This window comes from Meriones unguiculatus, chromosome 7, assembly GCF_030254825.1.
Source record: "Meriones unguiculatus strain TT.TT164.6M chromosome 7, Bangor_MerUng_6.1, whole genome shotgun sequence".
Classification (NCBI taxonomy): Eukaryota; Metazoa; Chordata; class Mammalia; order Rodentia; family Muridae; genus Meriones; species Meriones unguiculatus.
In genome coordinates, this window is record NC_083355.1 from 45,728,577 (window position 1) to 45,750,371 (window position 21,795).

The 21,795-nt window shown below is 49.5% G+C and overlaps 1 protein-coding gene across 13 annotated transcripts in view; it reads left to right on the forward strand.

Moving 5' to 3' along the window:
• Positions 1 to 21,795, forward strand: part of Rap1gap2 (RAP1 GTPase activating protein 2) — a 223,270-nt gene that overhangs the window by 186,132 nt on the left and 15,343 nt on the right. For all 13 annotated transcript variants that reach the window (XR_009592920.1, XM_060387325.1, XM_060387323.1 and 10 more), the window contains 6 exons: positions 4,895 to 4,995; positions 6,631 to 6,760; positions 8,660 to 8,815; positions 13,790 to 13,861; positions 14,331 to 14,417; positions 15,875 to 16,009. Coding sequence is in view for 12 of the 13 variants with exons in the window: in XM_060387325.1 (XP_060243308.1) it covers positions 4,895 to 4,995; positions 6,631 to 6,760; positions 8,660 to 8,815; positions 13,790 to 13,861; positions 14,331 to 14,417; positions 15,875 to 16,009 (681 nt within the window). In the remaining variant the exon portion in view is untranslated. The remainder of the gene's footprint in view (positions 1 to 4,894; positions 4,996 to 6,630; positions 6,761 to 8,659; positions 8,816 to 13,789; positions 13,862 to 14,330; positions 14,418 to 15,874; positions 16,010 to 21,795) is intronic.

Sequence of the window (21,795 nt, forward strand, 5' to 3'; positions counted from 1 at the left end):
ATTTTAAGAGCTGAGAGGCTGGCATGGATGCATCTCACAATTCAAAGGAGATTATTCAGGCTGCCACTGTAATGATTTCTACAAATTAACATCATTATTTCATACAGATCGCCTACTGTAACCCCTGTAATTAAGGTTCTTTGCTTGTGAAATTTACCAAAACATAATCTTACAAAGTGATTACAATCCAGTGTTCCAGCAAAGTTGTAATTATTGACTGTTAACCATCTACCTTGTATATTGTTTCTGTACCCAATGCTGCTGCTGCAGGGGAGAAGCCAGGAAGACAAAATAATTAAAAAAAAAAAAAATTGCCAGGCAGCTTGTTGCTTTGCAAACCTACAGCTGTAGAACATTTAATATGAACATTTATCGCATAAAAGCTCTATGCATAAAAGGTCTTTGAATAAAAAAGGCCTTACCTAACTGCCCTGTTTGTCATGTGTTGTGCTAAGTGCCATGGGTGATATTCTCCCTGAGTGTGTGGTCAAGCTCGAGGGTTGTACAAAAACAAAGACAATGACGATAACTGTGCTGGGTGAATCCTGGGAGCGGTGCAAGCCCCAGGAAGCACACTGGAATGCTTCCTACTGGAGACATAGCTTGCCAGGAAGCAGCTGCTCTCCCACATGCTGCCACACAGCCTTAGTGACCAGGTCTCCCTTGCATGCTGAAGATCAGGAACAGTAATCTCAGTAAATTGTTGGGTGGTGGACGCTGCAGACTTCTGAGCCTTGGGGGCTCTGACACTACCATTCCACTATGCCTTTGTGATGCAGAAGCAGCCCGAGACACATATGCAAATGAATTGGGCTGGCTGTGTTCTAATAAAACTTTATTTAGAAAAACAGGAAGCCTGGCCCCCAGGCTAGAGTTAGCTGTCTCCTGTTGGACAGCTGTGTTCACCCACTCATAAACCTAGATGGACCTTGCTCAGGATCTGCAGCACAGTGTTTGTTCTGCTATATTATTAACTACTGCTTTCCTAAAAAAGCTTTAAAACTTAAGTGTATTCATTTATTCATTCATTTTTTTGTGGCACTAGGAATCAAACCCAGGGCCTTATATATGCTAGGTAAGTGTTTTACCATGCCCCAATCCCCTGGAAGATTTAGTTTTAAAAGGAAATTATAGAATGTTACTATATCTGGAAAGCCATTATCACTGTCTCTTGCTATGAAATGTTGGCAGTTCTGTGTGTGAGTGTGTGTGTGTGTGTGTGTGCATGTGTGTGTGAGCATTTGTACATATGTGTGTTTGATTTATTTTGTTTTGCTTTTGAGATTGTAGTCAGACTGACATTGAACTTGCTGTGTAGTCTAGGCTGGAACTCATGATCCTTCCATTGCCACCTTCTGCTTACTGAGATTACCAGCATCAGCCTCAACAAATACTGTTAAAAAACAAAGTAATGTTGTTAAGGTGGGTTAGACTGTATTGCTTCTTGAAGGCTTGGAACCCAAGGAACCTCCTGTTTGTTATAAAACAGGCATGAGCAGGCTGGGGTGTGGCCCAGCAGTAGAATGCTAGTGTAGCATCATGGAAGCTCTAGCTCCATGCTTAGCAGCCGCGGCAGAGCTATCTGGTAAAGGTGTCCGAGCTGACTGGGCAGATGGGATTATTTTATGTGTAGCCTAAGATGTTTGCAGATCCTGCCTCTGTGTGCAGAGCCCATGGATTAGGCAGGACTTTTCAAGTGATTTGAGCCTGTCACTATTTCTAGGGCTTACTATTATTTTCAGTTTTGCTTTCTTTTGTAGTTATTAACCTTCTTAGCGTCACATATTATGGGAGGAAAGAAAGGTCTGATACTTTTACCCAGTTTCCCCAAAGGTCTCAAAACTACAGCACTGTGTCCCAATTAGGATTGTTGACATAATCAAAATATTACTCAAGTTTCCCCAATTCATATGGACTTAAAACAGCCATCCCTCCCTCCCTCCCTCCCTCCCTCCCTCCCTTCATCATCCATCATCCATCCATCTCTAATCTATCTACATGCACTCAGAGATCAGAGGACGACTTTCAGGAGTCAGTTCTCTACACATGTGGGCCCAGGAATTAAATTTAGGTCATCAGGGTTGGCAGCAAGTGTCCTTTCCTGCTGAGCCGTCTTGGAGGCGTCTCATATGGACTTAGTTGCGTGTGGCATGTGTGTGTGTGTGTCTGTGTGTCATGGATGTTGTATGTGTTGTGTGTGTATGTTGTCTGTTGCAGTTAATTTAAAAGTATTGTCTAAAAATGTTTATTATTAGCCCTACAATTATTACAGCAGTATATATAATTGATACTATTACAATTAATAAAAGACACAGACACCTGATAGATTTTGGAATAGCCTTATCTTACCTGGGGCAAGGCAGATATTAACCCTCTATGCTACCTTTACCTCCGAGCCCCCATCCCAGGCTACCTCCCATTCATATTTCCATAAATACTTGTTTATTTTCTCACTGAGCTGCTTCCTCCATCCATGCCGGCCATGAGCTTCTCCCGCGCTAACCCATGCCGGCTCTCTTGCTCCTTCCTCCTTCTCTTCCTGTCTCTTCTTCTAAGATCCCTCTTTTCCCAAAGCCCTTGAACCTTAGCCACACCTACCCGCTTCTGTCCTGCCCAGGTGCAGGCTTTTTAAGGTTACAAATGTCATTTTGAGATATCTGAGTGTCTGCTCATCTGGGCAGCAACCAGATCTTGGGGGCCAATAATTAGCATCAGAATACAAAGCATCCGACCAGCCCCTGACATTGTTCCATGCTGTTTTAATCATGTGTAGGTTCCATTGTCAAGAAACAGCTTCTCACTACAAAGTTCCCTACATTTTCTTTTTATAGCCAAACCCGTATCCCTGCTCTCTCTGTTCTCCTTCTTCCCTCCAGTTTCTAACCGTTGGCAACCATTTATCTGCTCTCCAGTTTTATTTCACACTTCGATAGCACCACACTGATATGGCACTTCTAATCTTTATTAGTTATTAACCTTTTAGTTAAAATCTCTAGGGCTGCTCTCTGCTCAGCAGATTATCAGACTTCTCTTGTGTGTTTTCATTTTTCTTGTTTCCCTCTTTCTCTCCCTGTCCCCTTTCTCCTTCCCCTTTTCCTTCCCCCCACCCTTTCATTCTCTCCCTTCATTATTCTGAGATATCTTCTTACTGTGTAGCCCAGGCTGCAGGCTGGCCTTGAATTTGGTACCATCCTGAGTGCTGGGATTACAGGTGTGCGCCACCATGCCTGACGTAGGCTCTGTCTTCATTGCTGTCTGTGGTCTAGCTTCACACACTCTGCTTAGCTGTTCATTCACATTAGCTGTTCATTCAAGACATTAGGGTTGTTTGCAGCTTCGGAGAATTCTGACTACTGTGAACACTGTTATGTAGTATTTGGGTTTTGAGCCTATGTTTTCATTTCTCTGGAATAATTGCCTAGCCGTATAATTTCTGGCCCCACGGTAAATTGCATGTGTAGCTGCCAGACCGTTTGTGGTTATTGTCTCACACATCAGTGTGAGTGGTCCAGCTTTTGAGCATCCCAGCCAGTCAGTGCTTCTGAATCTTAACTTGGCCCTTTTGATGCATGCATGGCGTACCTCATTGGTAGCCCTCCGGCATCTGTGTGTCCACTTAGGTGAAATGTCATCTACGTCTCTTTTTGACCATTTTCTAATTGTAATTTTTCTTACTGTTAACTTTCAATACAGCTTTACTAACCTATAATTTGCACACGGTGTCATTCACAGTCATATGAATGACTGTGCCTCCACATATGGACCGTATGCCTCCACAGGTGGCTTGTGGTGGGGTCCCGGTGGCACAGTAATAATGATCTAATTGCAGAATATGCTCATCTCTTCAAAGAAACCTGATACTATGGATGGTCACTCCTCTGTCCCATCCCTGGAAGATATCAAAATCAAGGCCAGCCTAGGCTACATAGTGAGAATCTCTTAAAATAGTCTGCCTTCTGGTTCTGGGGATTTGTCTATCCTGGACCTTTGAGAAGCAGAAGAATATGTGAAAATTTTGACTGGTTTCCTTCACTCAGATAAACGTTTTCAGGGCTCATCTATGTTGTAACATGTATCCATTCCTTATTTATGGTCAAATATTGTTCCACAGAGTAGATGTAACACATTACAAATCTGTTTGTTGGTTGGCAGATGTGAGTTGTTTCCACTTGTGCTGCTGTTGATGCTCATGCACAGTTTTTGTGTCCATGCATTTTGATCTCTCTTGGGTATATGCCTAGGGGTGGAATTGCTGAAGAACTGACTGGTTCTTGCCAGAGTATCTCCCTGTTCACATTCCTGTCAAGAAGCTGTAAACCAGGGCTCAGAGCTCTCTGTAACCTCACCTACGCTTGTTCTTGTCACTCACCATCCTAGTGGTTGTGAAGTGGGGTCTCAGTGTAGTTTGGATTACTGTACAATTTTTGTTTTGGGATAGGGTCTTACTGTGTGGCCCCAGCTACCCTAGAATTTTCTCTGGAGACCCAGCTGGCCTGGAACTCACAGAGCTCTGCCTGCCTCTGCCTTCTGAGTGCAGGGATTAAGGGAGCATGCCACCAAGCTGAGCCATACTTTAGAGTTCTGCGAGTTCTTTCTAGAGCCTCTTTGGAAGCCAGTGGCCAGTCCTTCACTTTGGGTCATGTGTTGGGTGTCACTTCTAAGAGTTCTCTTTGCTCTGACCCCTGTTGGACTCCGAGGTCTCCTTAGCCGGGTCAGCAGCCAGCCATGCAGAGCTCCTCCATTACCCCATTCTGTACCTGAGGACAGCTACGGCAAGTGTCCTGAACAACAGGGAGGAAGAGAGAAAGGGACCCACCCGGAGTGTGGGCAACACTTTGACTCCACACCCAGTGGCTTCTTCTCATTCCTCCCCTGGCCCTTGTGTTTCTTCCAGACCCTGGAGGAGGAGCTATTTGGGAACAATGAGGAGAGCCCAGCTTTCAAGGAATTTTTGGATCTCCTGGGGGACACCATCACACTGCAGGATTTCAAAGGGTGAGTTTTGTCAGGGGACCTTGGTGAGGGCCAGGGTGGGCAGCTCTGTCCTGGGGGAACATGGGGACATTTCCAGCTCTGATCCCTTGCTCATGTATCTGCATTCCTGAAGACTCAGTGGTCCTAGGGATAATCCAGAGTGACAGCTTGGCTGAAAGGCAGTGGCCTCAGAAGCATGATGAGATTGCTCCTGCTGAGGTTTGCCTTCCTAATTACATTTGGCTCAGACGGACAGTGAAACGAATCCACCTTCCCTACCACTCACCTGGCAGGCGAAAGAGAACCCTGTGCCTTTTGGAAGGCAATGACCCAATTTGGATGGTGTGTGAAGAACAGATAATTAAGACTTTGTGCAAACATAACAACCCTTTTGGCAGAAATCCATGCAATAGTGTGTGCTCTTTTAAAAAAGGGGGACAGAAAGCTAGACTATTGGGACTGTTGTTTGGAAGATTCTGGCTCTCGATTTTCCTAAGAAAAGGCAACATTTCAGAATATTTCAGACCTGTCCAGCTGAGTGGCGTATGGCTGAGAGTCCTGTGATTTAGCTCCTGTCCAGGAGCCATAACAAGAACCTAACATGTTGTATAAGAAGCATTTAGTCCAATTGCAGTTCAAGAATCACTTTCTTCCTCCCCACCTCATCTTCTCTTCACTTTCAAGTCCCTATTATTGTCGGGGGCCAGGCACGCCAGGGTTAGAATCCCACCTCTGACACAAACAAGCCCTAAGATGATGGATCAGTGATTTCACCTGGAAAAGATTCCGGGTCCTTATCTGTGAAAAAGGGAGATAAGCACCCTCCAAGGTCACAGGGGATTAAAAGACAGTGCAGACAAAGCAGCCCTGGAGCCTGAATGCCTGGCTGCCTGTAGGTTCTTTTGCCCTTTGGATCTGAAGTGCATCTGGTTGGGTTTTCCCCCCTTACAGTTGCCGAAGACCACACTGTCAGGCTGGTGGCGTGTCTCTGTAGCAGGAGAAGGGCTGGCTCCCGAAAGCCGTCAGTTCTTCCCCAGCTTCTCCTTCCTGTCTGGGATGATACAAACACGGAGTGATTGTTCTCCACAGGCTCTGGCTGCTTAAAGATGATCGTCTGTGTGCCTTCTTCTGCAGGGCCCTGGTCTCCTGTGGCTTCATCTACATCCAGGAGAGGGACCCACTGTTCTGGCTCCTCACCAATGACTTGGACAGAACAAAGGCTCATACCCAGGCTTGGGAGCCTTGGGAGCCTTGGGACACTAGGCCAGGCATCTGTGCAGGGTTATGAAAGAATAGTCCTGTGGAGGAGGCCTAACAAAGGCTTGCGGTTGAAGCTCTGCCATGGTCTTAGTTAGTTGATTTGGTTGTATTGTAAGACAGAGTCTCGCTCCATAGCCCAGGCTGGCTCAAACTCAGGATCATCCTGGTGTGTTCTTCAGAGTGCTCTGTTTACTAACTTGTGCCACGAGGCCAGTCTTTGTCTTTCATGTAGGTGACTGACAGTAGAACACTGGGTGTGGCCGCTCAGAAGAACAGATCTGCACACCTTCCTACCTGTATACCCTCAGCCCTCAGCGCTGATCTGCCGTGCGTCTGTGGAGTCACGGTGATGCCGCCTCACCTCACCTCTCTTCTGCTCCGCCCGTCTTATGACAGTTTCCGAGGAGGCCTGGATGTGACCCACGGACAGACAGGGGTGGAGTCAGTGTACACCACTTTCCGGGACCGCGAGATCATGTTCCATGTCTCTACCAAGCTGCCCTTCACGGATGGTGACACCCAGCAGGTAACTGGCACAAGAAGGCAGGGCCAAGCTGCAGCTTGCTCCCCCTCGGCAGATGGGACACTGTAGCCTGGGGTGGCCTGTTAAAACACCTCCCTGAGGCTCAGGGTGTCGCTCGTCAGTAGGGTGCTTCTCTAGTGTGCGGGAGGCCCTGGGCTCTGCCTCCAGCAGCAACAGTAAGGACTTCCACTGATGAAGCTGGGAGCAAAGCAAATACGGTTCATAAAGGCTGCACAGCAGACCTGCAGCGGGGAGCCGGAAGCCGGTAGAGCGAGCTCTGTGTGACTCTCGTGGCTTCGGAATGTGTAGGGTAGCAGGTGTGCTAGAGCGCTGCTATGAAGCTCTGTAGGTTTCTGAGCAGCAGGCTTCCAGGTTTGACACGGCATGTGTCTCCTTCTTGTGAACCCTCTGTCTCCTGTCCTGGCCACTCAGCCTTTCTTCCTTCTTGCTGTCCTGTGAGTGTGAGGCTTGCATGAGAATCCTCTCAGCCTCGGTGCCTGTCCCTAACCTGGGACTCTGTGAGACCCATGACTCCAGCATTGCCGACTCTCTCCAGGCTTGCTGTTTTGAGCTGTGCATCCCTGGGGAGGGTCTGGCTCGGAGAGCAGCTGATCCTGCCTGTTGTGACACCAATGACCCTATCTTGCTTCTTTCCTTCCTATCTCAGAGAACACAGGAGGGCTTCCTCCAAACTCTGACCTCTTTGTTTGTGCCTAGGGCATGGGGAAGGGAGTGGGGATGAGAAGCTGTAAACACTGTGCTTGGCTTCTTAGGAGTAAAAGATATCGGCAGGGGAATTATGACGAGGCTGGCAAATAATAACTGGACATTCTAGAAACAAATGGGTATGGGATTTGTTGTGTAGCCAAAGCAGGTTTTCCCTGGCTGTCTCACATTTGGTCCCTGTTTTCTTATAGCCTCCCTTACCTACTGCCCTAGTCTCGTTACCTCAGGGTCATTTCACTCTGGCATATGTTACAGAGCATGGCTCTTGGCAGGAACCAAATCTCAATGACGGTTCTTTCCTTTTATGAAATGGGCGCTCAGGTGTGTGTGTGTTCGAGCACTCATGCAACAGTGATATAGTTTGCATAAAATAAATGCTCCCAGTACAGTGCTCAGAGCATGATAGGTACTCTGTAAATGAGAAACTCAGTTTGAAAGGGCTGAGTACAAGTCCTGTTTTCAGTATGCATTTAATAAAGGACCAAATATGCAGGCGGGACCTGGTGTACAGGAAGACCGTAACATTTGTAATCATCTGTATGAATAGCAGTTGAGGGTTCCTGGCACACAGTAGGGGCTTGTAGCCTAGCTTGCCTGGCAACATGCCTGACACTGCTGAGTGTCCTGTCCACCCGCTCTCCCCTAGCCAGCCGATCTGCATTTCTCTGTGTCCTCACCGCTGGTGGCGTGGTCTGCCTCCTGACTCTTCTGTCTGCACTTCCTCACCACCCTGCCTGTGTTTTTCAGGATGCTGTAAGCCCTCTGCTGTCACCTGCTCTGTGTTCCCAAAGCTGCTGTCAGGTCCTTCCTGCCAGGGAGCAGCTGACTTAGCCACCGCTGACAGCTTGGTTAGCATTTTCAGGTGGCTTCTCCTATGTTTGTCTTTCTTCTCGATTAATTATGGCTCTCTCGGGGCCAGACCTGGCCTCGTACTCTTACTTGGTCTCCAGAGCCCTGAGTCCAGGCTCCAGGCAGCTGTTACTTAACAATATGGCTGTCTTTCTCCCTTTTTATCTTGGTAGCTCCCACTGATTGAGAGAAACGACTCCCTGAAGAGCTGGGCCTCAGAGTTGAGGATGTATGAAAGGTGGAATAAAGAGGAGTTTGCTGTTGAGCTCTTTCCTGTTTGGGGCAGGCTCCTAACTCTTTGCTAACGATGAGATACTTTCTGTTTAGCTGCAGAGAAAGCGGCACATTGGGAATGACATTGTGGCCATCATCTTTCAAGAAGAAAACACTCCCTTTGTCCCGGACATGATCGCGTCAAACTTCTTACATGCTTATATCGTTGTTCAGGCTGAGAGCACAGGCGCAGAGACCCCATCCTACAAGGTAAGGACAAGGCCTCTGTGGGGCAGTCCCCACGGCTGGTGGGCACAGTGACAGCTGCAGTCACTAGGTCATAACAGTATTGCAGTCCCCATGGTTGGTCTGGCTTCTGAGATTCGGAGCCTGGCCCTTGGTGAAAATCACCTTTTGTGGTCTCCATGCTACTGCTGCTAGCTCTCCAGCTTCTCACTCAGCAGTGCAGAAGCCTCAAGCACCCTCGCTGGGTATGGTGAGAACATTTTCTAGAGGAAGTCTGAGGAGGAGGGGAAGAGGGGGGAAGGCTTAGAGGATGGTCAGGAAAGGAGAGCGAAAGGCGACGGAAGACGAAGGCTGGAGTGGCCTCGTAGACCCTGGCCCCTGCATCTAGATGATGTGGACATGTGAGTGGCGTTAACTGGAAGATCTCTGTGAGAATGCAAGACCTGGAGGAGGTTCCTGACTGGGGACTTTTCTTTCTGGTTAAGCTAAAAATGTATCACTGGTGGTGATACATGCCTGTAATTCCCAAATCTCAGCAGATGTGGGGGCAGGGGCAGGGGGATCGAGTTCTGAGCTAGTCTGGCCTACATAGTGAGACCCTGTTAAAAAAAAATAAAAATAAAAGAGGATGAGGAGAGTGTGGGAGGCGAGGTGGATTTAGTTAGGCTATGCTGTATGCAAGTGTGGAAATAGTTCACTAAACTCCATTAATATGTATAATTAGTACATGTTAATTTAAAAAAGAAAAGGGTCACCTGCTGTAATGGGAGGAGGTGTGTGGAATGTTAGGCTGTCCTTGGCTCCCATCCCTCAGCCTGGCATAGAGACAGGACACATTTCCTTGTCCTTCTCACTGGCTGTTTCTTCACCTCCTTTCTTTGCCATAACCTCTGGGGCAGCACACCTCTATATTCCATTGGTTTGAGGGGCCTGCGACCCATGGGAGACAGGCTAACTCAGGGATTTTAGGGTGAGGGCTAGGTGGTCTCTGAGCCACATGTGAGTAAGAGCCAAGTGCTGAGTTTCTGTTTTTTTGGGAAGAGAGAGTTCAGTTCCTAAAAGGCTCCCTGCATCATAGACTACTGGGTGCCAGCATCTTAATCAGGAGGAGGGATGGGAGGATGGAGGCTGGGAATGTATAGCAGATACTAACCTGGGCCTCTCTGGGGCTCCCTGTGCCTCAGCCACCTTTACAGCTTTTGTCAGTATAAACCTACATGTACTAAGTGCAAAAGTCCTGTCAACTTTTAAAACCAAGTTTGAGACATTAAAAATAAAGCAGTTTTCAGGCTGTGGAGATGGCTGTCAGGAAGTAAGTGCTTGCTGTACAAACCTGAGGTCCTCAATTCAGATCCTGAATACCCACATAGAGAGCTGGCGGCATCTGTAATTCTATCCCTGGAGTGGCAGAGACAGGAAGATCCCTGGGGCGAGCCAGTTTAGCCAAATAGGGGTTCTGTGAGAGAGACCCTGTCTCAAAAGATAAGGTGGGATCCAAGCTTAGTGGCGCACGCCTTCAATCCCAGCACTGGGAGGCAGAGGCAGGTGGATCTCTGAGTAGTTCAGCCTGGTCTACATAGGACAGCCAACGCTACAGAGACCCTGTTTCAAAACAAACAAACAAACAAACAAATGAACAAACAAATATCAAAAGAACCCCAAATGTAGATGGCTCAGTGGGTAAAGGTGATTGCTACAAGAGCCCGGTGACCCACGTTTGAGCATCAGGACCCACTCCAGGAGGAGGAATACTGTCCTTTGATCTCCACATGCATCCACCCTACCCCCATGTGCACATATATCCATGTGCCGTGTGCAGAATACACACTCTTCCCCAAGAAGTCCTTGACACCTCTCCTGCTGAGGTCCGTGGGGCTTTTATGTGCATGGCTGCGTGTGTCCCTCTGACACTGAGCAGGGATCTCCTGCTTTGACTGAGATGGGCATTCAGTTTACAATTGTCTGGTTCATTTGCTGGTGGACACAGGATTTCTTATTCAGGGCCTGCTGTGCGCTGGGAATGCTGGGGAATGAGGAAGAGCTGGCCTTGTTGACCCCAGGCAAAGGGCAGAGGCTCCAGTGAGTGCGGTTCAGCCACAGGCAGCGAGACCCTCCCCTCCCTGCCTTGAGGAAGGTTTGAATTTGTTACCGTGCCTGTGTCTTCTAAGGTGCTCACTCCCCAGAGTGCTGATCCCCCTCGATCCTTGCAGGAGGATTGGGTTAGATCCCTCAGGGGTCCTGGCTGATGCTGGGCCTTAGCTGAACCCTGGGCAGGAGACAGACAAGGAGAAAGAAGAGTAAAGGAGGGAGGGACCCCAGATGGGTGCAGCAGCCTGGGGGCTCTGCTTCTGTCCCTTTGCTGCTGTGATTGCGAGTCAGTTTCTTCCGTGTCTGGGCCTCTGTTTCTGTCTTTGCAAAGCAGGAAAGCTGGATTATAGAAGCCCAGAAGTCCAGAGGCACAGGCAGGTGGAGTATGGGCTGCCAGGCAGTTTGGGGAATTCTGCATTTAAGGTGGCCTTTTGTGTGTGGAGGCTGGTGGGCAAGTAAAGAGAAAACAGTGACGGTGGTTTTCGCTCTGTGTGTAAGTGCTCTGCGGTATAACAGCCTTCGTTTTTCTACATTCAGTTGTGTGTGTGTGTGTGTGTGTGTGTGTGTGTGTGAGAGAGAGAGAGAGAGAAAGTGTGTGTTTGTATGTTTGTGTGCATGTATGTTTGTATGTGTGTGCAGGTATCAGTGTGCATATGGAAATCAGAGGCCAACTTGAAGTGTGTCTCTTAGGGATTGAACACGGGTAGTTAGGTTTGGTGGCAAGTGCCTTTACCCACAGAGCCATTTCACTAGCCCTTGAATAGTCTTCTTGAGGCCTAACAAGGCCCATTAGCCTGCTCATAGGGAAGCAACGGAGGGCACTTAGAGCTGAGGCCACAGAGCCAGGGAGCCTGGAACAGAAGTCTTCCCAGGAGTCTCTGGGGCAGGTGAGAAAGCAGCTCCATGAGTGCATGGAATGTGGCATTGAATTACTTTTCAGGTAGGGGTCTAGTTCCCATTGCTCTAGATTGGAAAGAGATTGCAGCTCAGTAATCAATGGGATCCCCTATCCCTACCCCCCAGGGGCTGTCTCACCACACTCCTGGAGTTCTGCCAAGGTTTCAAGAGTCTTCTGTGAAGCAGGCAGCTGATGAGGACCTTCCTCTGCTCATCACTCCTCCCTCTGAGCAATCCTGCCTGTCTTCAGGGTGGCAGGCCACACCCAGGCAGGGGGCTTTGTTGGGTTTCCAGCCTTCACTCTCTCAGCTCCCCTGGCACCTGGTTGCCCTCACACCGAGCTCCTTCTAGCTTCAAAGATGCTCCCACAGTGGCCTGGCCCCTGCTTCCTCCCAGCCCAGGCTTGAAGGTAGACTCCATGCTCCTGCTTTCAGAAGCAAGCTGAGCTGAGGAGCAGCTAAGGCTTAGCTGCCTCGGAAGACTGAGGTCAGAGGAGGAGCTAGGATGAGGATGGTAATTGATGGACATTACCGGAGAGGACTTGGATCCTGCCCCCGCTGACCTGTGGATTTAAAGGCCTGAGACGCTTTCCCTGTCAGCTAGACTACTTCAGTGCGGGCCTGAGGAGGAGGGTCGAGCCAGGGGAAACAGCTGGGCCTGCAGGCGTCTGTGCTTTGTCCCAAGTGTCCCAGATACCCACAGTGGGCAGCCAGATTCCTCCTCAGAGATGGAATTCTAGACTCAGGCCACCAGTGCGTGTGTGGTAGGTGGAGGGGGGCTGTGTCTGGCACCTGGGGCTCAGCCAGAAATCTTGTCAGTGAACACAAAGCTATTTCTCGGCTCTGAGCACCTCAGTGTGGGCCCTGCAGACAGCCTGAGCTTGTAGGAAGAATGCTCCATTGACCAAGGCTCTGCTTCTTTTCCTCTGGACTTGGCAGAGCCTTATTTTGGCTGGGCCTCAGGCTGCCTGCTCACCCAGCCTGGCAGACTCTTGCCCTACTTCACAGGCCAGAGTGGCTGGCAGCATGCCAGGGCCTTCACGTCAGCCACTGCTAGTGAAGGATAGGGCAGCCTCCCCAGAGCCCTGCAGCCTCAGGGGGTGACACTTGTGTGCAGAGAAGAGGTGAGGCAGTGACCTGCTCTAGGACACCCTCAGATAGAGTCCCTGGATGTTCTTACACTCACAGCATCTGGCTAGAGCCTGGATGTCCCCCATCCTCATTCCCAGCCATTGCCCTTGGTATGTCTGTGCCCAAGCCTCAGCCAGGCGGACTGTCTCTGTATGTAGGTCCAGGTTCAGACCTGGGTCCACTGCCTGTGTCAAAGCTGCTACGAGCACGCTTTTCCTGCAAACAGTGTTTACTTTTTTCTTCAAATTAGTTGTTGTTGTTGTGTATATGTTTGTATATGTGTGTATGTGCTCTGTTGTGGGGGACACAGGCACATAGATATGGAGGTCAGAGACAACTTTTGGGAGTCGGTTCTATTCTGGGACTATCAGGCTTTTTTTGTTCGTTTGTTTTATAAACCTGTAGAGCCATCTCTTTGGCCCAGTATTAACTTTTTAAACACTTTAAGTAAGTTTGACATATGGCCAGGTTCGGGGGTCAGTATAGTGGGGCCTCACCTGGGTTGGAGCAGTCTGGATTCTCTGTGCTTCTTTCTCTGGTTTTGGGGGTGCCATCTGTTTCCTCTCAGTTGCCTTCTCTGGGACGAACATTGCGGTAGGGTAGCAAGGTAAACCTCCTGGCTGCTTGTGTTGCTTTCTTTGTAATCAGGGCCGTGGTTCCCCGGCTCAGGACATCATCTTGCCAACCTTGCTTCCGGCCCCTAGAAAGGCAGAGAAGATGCAGGATTCCATCCCACCCAGCCCGTTAGAGAGCATCACTGGGGGCTCATGGGAGATGCTCACACAGACAATCTGTCTGCCTTCTGGGAAGGAGGACAAGGTGAGCTGGTCTAAGGAGTGGCGCTCCTCTTCTGTCTTAGCCCACTTGAGACTGTTTCATTCAGGTATCGGTCACTGCACGGGAAGACGTGCCTGCCTTTGGCCCTCCTCTGCCAAGCCCGCCCGTTTTCCAGAAGGTAAGAACCCGTCTTTCCACTCCTGTCACGCCCAAGACCCCAGATCTCTCTCCCTGAGTGCCACTGGTCGGAATGGGCTTGAGGAGACCGGGAGCACTCTAGGGGAGGTCCTGTGAGAGCTTTGGGGTGTCTTCTTCCTGAATCTCCCTTTACGCCAACCCGGCCCTTGCTGGGAGTTTGACACTGGGATTGCCTTCCTGTTAGTGGGAGGACTTTCATACCATGCTCTTGGCCCAGGGCCAGCGGCAAGAGTTACCTCCAGTAACCAAGCTGCCATGTGGAGGGAGGGTTTCCCACACTGGGGAGTGCTTCCATGCTGCACATCAGCATTTCCAGCCTGGCGTGGCTGGAGATGACCAGATACGAGAAGGGCTCATGCAGGGGTTGCTCTGCTCTCTGTTACTGTGGTTGGAGGCGTTCTGTCTGACGAGAAGGCTGGGAGAGTTCTGAGCCCTCTAACCTGTTTCAGGGTGCAGAATTCCGGGAGTTTCTGCTCACCAAGCTCACGAACGCAGAGAATGCTTGCTGCAAGTCGGACAAGTTCGCCAAGCTGGAGGTGAGAGCTTGGGACCGGAAGTCTCATCTGGGCTGCTCTAAGCCTCCCTCAGGGATCTCACATGCTGCCTCTTCAGCTGGGGAGCCCTCTGCTCCCTGCTAAGCCTGCCATCTTTGCAGCTTTGGGAACTCACTTTTTACCCGACTCTAGGTCTCAGCAGCCAATCACCAGTCATTTACTGAACAGGCATTATGCCCGGGCCTTGCTCTGTTACGAAGGATAAGACTCCCTTCTGCTGCCATGTGGTGCACAGGCTGGGAAAAGGGCCTTTACGGAAGACAAGTTATAATTTATACTACAGCACGCCATGTTAAACTCTGGGCTACGATGGTGGGCAGTGACTGCTTCTGCTAGGGATGGTGGAGGGTGTGTTCAGGGAAGGCTTCCTGGAGGAAGTTGCTTTTGAGTTGCTGAATCTTGATGTCTGATGAAGCTTTCATAGGAAGACTGGAAAGTCATTCCAGACCCAGGGAACAGTCAAGAGTAGGCAGAATCAGGCATTTTGGTGTGGGAGTCGTGGGCTGACGGCACCCTCCCGTGGCTGGAAGATGGGGCTCAGCTGTATACGGTGGCTGCATTGGCTGAGCAGGACAGTGTTTAGGGGTCATGAAGTTTGTAAACAGCGTTTGGTTCGAGTGTTAGAGGCCTCCTTAGCCAGCAGGCGTTAGAGGAGGAGAGGCGTGTAGGGGAGATAGGACAGGAACTGGCCAGTTAGAAATGATTAGCGTCTAAGAGGCTCAACAAAGGCAAACATTTTGCAGGAGGTTCAGGGATAAGCTGCAGGTAGCTGTATCCGGCCAGAGGTCTGCAAGCCACACGTACGCCAGGAGAGCCATGAATGTAGTCTGAGATCAAAATCATAGACTTGGGTAGAAAGCATTCTGACTTCTCCCTGGTAATCTGACTGTGCAGGTCTTTATAGAGGACAGCGCTGTGTCACAGGGTCAGTGGTTGGACTTGCCTGTAAGGTCAGGGTTGGGAGGACAGAATGACTTTTAGAAATAAAGGTGGAAAAGTGGAATTTAGGTGACTCAGCTTCGGCTCTGTGGTGACCTGGGGACAGTTGGGAGAGGAGTGTCCCTTGGACTTTAGCCTGCTGAAAGGCGTTGTCCAGTCTGTGTGTAGCCCCGTCCAGGCTGCATGCATGGCCCTGGCTGATAGTTGGCTCTCACAGAGCCATGGGCAGGGGGCTTGTGGATATAGACCTTGGTCTGAGGTCTGGGCTGGGAGTCCCCAAGGAAAGCCTTGGGAGAGGTGGTGTGGGCAGGGAGAGCGAGCAGGGGCCAGCCCAGAACATTTGTGCTAACTGCAGTGTTAGTGAGCCCGAAGCTTATTCTCCTAGGACTCCACTGTGGCCAGGGGCCTGTGACAGTAGCTGCCCTCACACCAGGCATCTGGAGCACAGAAGAAAGTGCACATCTATGCTGCTCACGTCTGTACACCCCCCTCCCTTCCAGGACCGGACCCGGGCTGCTCTCCTGGACAACCTTCACGATGAACTCCACACACACACTCAGGTCATGCTAGGCCTGGGCCCAGAGGAGGACAAGTTTGAGAATGGGGCCCATGGAGGATTCCTGGAGTCTTTTAAGGTATGGACAACAGGCTGACTTGGGGTCACTGAGGCAGAGGGCAAAGAGATCAAGCCCCTAAGTTATTGGGAATCCAGCCTCAGAGCCGAAGGGCCAGTTAGAGATAACAGGATGGGCTGGGCCTTTGCAAAGGGCTGGGGCGTTGTGTGTTAGGTTGGAGCAACCAGCAATGACTCAGAGCATGGACAATCTCCGTGCTCTCCCTTGGCCTGGGCCATCTTCAGCCCAGGAATCTCCTAAGCAGGTTAAGTGAGTCAGCAGAGGAGAGGATATATGAATTAAGGACCTTGCTGCTTCTGCCTCTCTCCCTCTGTGTGTGGTCAGACAGCCCAGGAAAGAATGGGGGCGGTGGGGGGTAAGGCCATAAGCCTTAGAGGTCTTCAGTAGCTGGGTCAGTGCTGATTCTTTCATCTTGGCAAAGTGCTGGGACCTGGATGGGAGTGAGTCGGTGGGTGGAGTCTCTGCAGCATTGAAAAAGGAAGGGGCTTACCCAGAATGCACTCCCTGTCCCCAAAAGGACTCAGATGCAGCCAGTATGGTCACAGAACCAGTGAGGGGCAGGCAGTTTTCTCATCCTGTCCTGGCTGCGTGCTTGTTGGTCCACACAGCACTTATGTTGCATCTGATTTGACCCTGGCTGTAATCATGTGCATTTGACTGGATATAAATAACTGGTTAGTTACTTGTTGATTAACTCCATTAACACATGGTGAGTGTGTGTCTTGCAAGTATGAGTGCTAGAGGACAGGCTACAAGAAGCCATGGGGGTCTCAGGACCCTGCACCTCAAAGGTTTACACCTAGACTTTCTGACCCTAAGTAAAGGTTCTGCCAGTTTCCCATCAGAGAGAGATTTGTAGAGGTGGTAGTATTGGGGTTACACGTGGTTATTTTAAAAATACCAGCTGCAGGGTCCTAGGCCAGATCTTTAAAGTCCCTAAGCTACAGTTTTCTTGCTAAGGACCCAGAGATAATAAATTGGACCTCTGTCACTGTGTTGTGAGAGTTCACTGGAATAATGCCCAGAAATTTCAGATTGCCTATGACATAGCAAATAGCCTTAGCTGCTGTAACAGGGCACACGTTACCTGTGCTGTATAGGTCACATATAATCTTAAACTTCTCAGCTGTTGTTAGTGCTCTGTGGGGAAGGCTGGTGTTATGGATATAGTAATTTTGGCATAATAATTCACACTCAATGTTAGTAATTGTGAGTATAGTTTTACAGGGGAGGAAACAAAGGATCAGACACTAAATAATTTGTCCCAGGTCACCCTGGAGACAGAGTTGAATTCAGGTCTCCCAAATTCTCAACAGCTACATGATACTCCCTTCTAGTTTCTGACCATGAAGATTCCACCCATGCCAGCCAGGCCTTGACAGGCCTGGGTCACTTGCGTACTGCCCAGATGGACAGCTGAGAGCAGGGCGTAGCTCTGCTGGCCCTCGCTAGAACCAGCTGCTGGGATTCCTCCCTAGGGTGGGAATTGCTGAGCTGCTTGTCCATACTGGTAGGAGATTTGCAGGGCTTCTGGGATAGTCTTGGTGGAAGCAGCTAACAGAGGAGGAACCAGGGGAATCTTGATGCAAGAGGAGCAGGGTGTGGAGGTGTGTGCTTGGATTGCCAACACTTGGGAAAAGCCACAGCAGGAGGATGCTGAGTGCAGGGAAGGCTTGGGCTGTATCATGAGACTCTGCTTTATTTGTTTTGTTTGCTTCTGAGAAAAACAAAAATGAAGGAGAGAGGAGAAAAGGACCAGAGGAGGAAGAGGGAGCCACAGTGGACAGACAGCCTTGCCAAGAAGAGGGTGATGTGAGGCTAGGTGCAGGCTTGGGCCTAGGAAAGGCAGGGGAGCAGCCACTTAGAGGCCTTCTGAGGCTCTGGGGGCTCTGTCCAACCTCACAGCACACCCATCAAAGTGTTCCACCTCCCACAGTAAATTAATTTATAATAGCATGATCAGAGAGCTGAGCTACCGTTGACAAGCTTGCACAATTCTGTGTTTTGCAGACATTTTGTGAAGATTTGTTGCTTTGAGTTTTATAGGTTTTCTTTTATAGTTTAGAACTAATGTTTTTTTTTTTTAAGATTTCAAATAAATATTTATTTTAACATTGTATGTAGGCTGTGGACATTCTGCCCATGGGTCCAATGGATGGGGTAGCTCAGCAGCTAAATACCTAAAGGATGGTGGCTCAAGGCCATTTTATCAAGCCTCTTGCATTTTTTAGGAGTAGTAGCAGTTGGTATGTGTTCTATTTACTTCGGCGTGTCTGAGGTTCTCCTAGAGGGGCTTTCAAGAGAGGACATGCTGCAACTCTGTTATGACTGGCCTATGAACCAGTATTCCAGGGACTTCTTTTTACTTCTCTGGTTGAAGACAGACCCATTTTTCCATTCAGATTTCACACCTGCCTTTGAGTGGTTGTGGGGACAGAGGGACCCATCAGGGTTAGGCACACAGAGTGAGCCTCCGGAACACTGATGACCATGGTCAGTATGTTTCTCTTCCCCTAGAAGGAGACCTTGGCTTCTCTTGTGTACCTCTTCAGTGTTAATTCTGCTCTCCCATGCCTGGGCAAGGGAGCAGGCCTGATCGTGGTGCAATTCAAGAGTCAGTCTCTAGTTTTATGGTCTCCTTATGGGGCCTCAGGCAGGACTGTGGTGTCAGGATTATTGACATTTCTTTGCAATTAATCCTAGACCTCTGTGGAATAGTTCCAGAGTATGCCTATCACTGTCTGCAATGATTTCAGAAAGAGAATGCCTGGGCTGGACGTTCTCTCCCAGGCAGGCATGGACTGAGGAGGGTGCTCAGGGATGCGTGCATCCCACCACCTGTCCCTTCAGACTGGTCTTCCCTAGCGGCCACATCCCAGAAGCAGACCTGCTCTGCTGTGGCTGTGTGTGCCACGTGCTGCTTCACGCCTCGCTTCAGTTCTCACACTAAGAGTGGAAACTTCCCCTCCGCAGGAAGTGGGCATCTAGACCTGCTTGTAAACCAAGCTGCTTGGAGGAGTTGCACTCAGGACCTGCCAGGTCTACTGACATTTGGAAGTTTTCACTTTTATATAGATGACAATCTGAAAATCTACACATTTCTAATGAGAAAGACTCATCTTTTGCAATGATGGTTTGGATGAAAGATATTTCCATGGCTTAAGGGTGTGGCTGTAGCTGTGCTCCTTAGAACCTCATGTTTTGTTTTGTTTTGTTTTGTTTTTTTTCTGATAAAGGAGCTGTGTATCACTTCATTTTGGAAGGTACTCATCCTTAGACCATTGGTCTGTAATGAAGTAGAGAGAAAAAGTAAACATTGGTCTGTCCATGTGGTATGGGTATAGCACAGATGGACCATGGTTTGAGAAACACTGGTCTAGCCCAACCTTCCAACTGACATCATAACATGGAGGCAGGAGTAGAAGACAGTGGGAGAGAATGGCATGAGGAGCAGGAAAGCAGCAGGCTAATTTCTCTAGCTGGTAATTTTTCGACTGGTGTATGTAATGCATTGGTCTCAGCTGACCCCTAGTGGCAGGAGAAGTCACAGGCATCTCTGGCAAAGTCTCTTTGGGGTCCAGGTAGGGACAACCTGAGTTCAACCAGTGATGGTGGAGGGGGGACAGGACAGTGAGTGAGGCAGACACAGTCTTGACATCTCTGTCACTGCTTTTCATTCTGGACGGAGAAGTTGTGGTACCATGGATGGATTGCATGCCTTTGGCAGTACACTGAAGAAGGGCAGGGGAAAGGAGGGAGCGAGGGAGAAAGAGAGAGACAGACAGAGACAGAGAGAACACACAGAGACAGAGACAGAGAAAGACACAGAGAGACAGACAGACAGAAGAGAGAGACAGACAGAGACAGAGAGAACACACACACACACACACACACACACACACACACACACACACACACACACACAGAGATTGAGAGAGGCCAGCCTTGGGCTTCTGCTCCACTCATGGTTCAGTCTGAGTGAGCTGCGAGCCTGTTCCTGCTGGAGGAACAGCAGACACTGACTGAAGCCGTCTCAGTAGGTAGGGCAATTAGTATCTTTGACTCAGAGGCCTCCGTTACTTCCCAAAGTTTGGATGGGCATGCTCCCCTACCCCCATGCCATTCTCACCCTCTTGATTTTGGCCCCCTACGTTGAGGAGGCTATGGTGCTGGTGGCTGGAGTAGAGCTTGCTCTGTAAAGCCAGCTGGGGCTGAGATGAGGTGACCCCGTGGTAATGTGAGAGCCGAGCATTTCATTTCTTGTCCTTATGCCTCCCAGGAGAGCTCGATGGAAGGTAACAGGGAGGTGTGCTGAGGGCTGGGAGGCCATGGGGGCTGAGAGAGTGTGGTGGAGCCAGAAGTGACTGGTCAGGAGGACAGCAAGAGATAGTCACAAGCAATGATAAAAGGCCAGCAGAAGACCGCAGGGTTTAGAAGTCTAGGTGAGATTCCAGCTCTGCAGAGAGAACTTTTTGAGGGTCAAGCCACCCAGCACTGGAATGAGCAGCTTGTCCCTGGAGGACACAAACAGAGGAGTCAGGTGAGCTTTGCCAAGTGCAAGTCCCAAGGCTTTCTGAAGCCAGTGCAAAGGCTTTCCTGACTGTCCTCCCTGCCTTCTTCATCCCATCGTCACCCCCTTCACCTCCTTTCCGTAATCCCCCTTTTTCCCCCCCCTGTTTTCTGACTCAGCTGTCTGGTTTGAGAGGGCCAGCACTTCTGTTCAGTTGCCCATTGGACTTGAGGTGTGAAATTCTTTACTTGTCACTGGACAGTTTCATTCAAATCAAGCATTATTTTGGGTCTTAGTGGTGACTGTCACTTATCTTGCACACTAAGATCAGGCAGGAGAACAGACTCAAGTGGGCAGGTGTCACCCCAGGTACTGGACACATACTGTCTCACTGTATCCTGGTGAGAGATCCTCCTGCCAGGGACCATGGGAGAGTCAGGGCTCCACCCTTCCTTTTGCCGAGGGCAGGAGAGCAGTTGGCTGACAGCCTGCCCAACTCTGGAATTCAGCTCATTGGCTCCTCAGATCATTTTTGTTGACTCTGACACACCTGAAGACACTGTCTTCCCTGACACCAGCCTTTGAAAGTTTTATGAGAGTGGGATCCCCAAACCTCCTGCTTTCCAGTCGTCTTTAGTTTGTCCAGCAGGTTGCTCCATCTTGGCCGTTGTCTACATCCCCATCTCTTTTCCCTCTCCTCCCCCTTTCTCTTCCTCTTCCTATCTCTCCTCCTCTTCCCCTCCTCTTCCCTTTCCCTCCCCTCTCTTTCCCCATCCTTTTTCACCTACTCCCTTTCTTCCCTCTTTTCTTTTGGAGATAGGGTCTCCCTGTGTAGCTCAGGCTAGACTTGACCACTCAAGTCTCTCAGGCTGTATGGATTACAGGCATGTACTATTATAGCCAGCTTTGTATTTTCATTCTTGGGGCCTGAGATCCTAGATTTGGACCCCAGCTCTATCTCTTACTGATGTGTGACACTTATTTGTCACTTGAGAGATTTTCAATTCTCTCTATACCTCAGACTTGTAAGGATTCAATAAGATTGTGTATGTGAAGCTCCTTAGACCAGACACACTGCACAGGGCTTATTATTCATCCTTGGATCTTTTCTGAGGAAGGGACAGTAAGACTAGCTCAGAGTAAGAATGAAGAGGTCGAGATGTTGGTGACACTGGTGGTTGGCAGTACAGGGCAACACGCATATTAAGAGGCTGGTATTTATGAAGCATTTGTGTCATTTTAAGGAACCCTTCTCTCCATCCAAGGGTGTATCAGA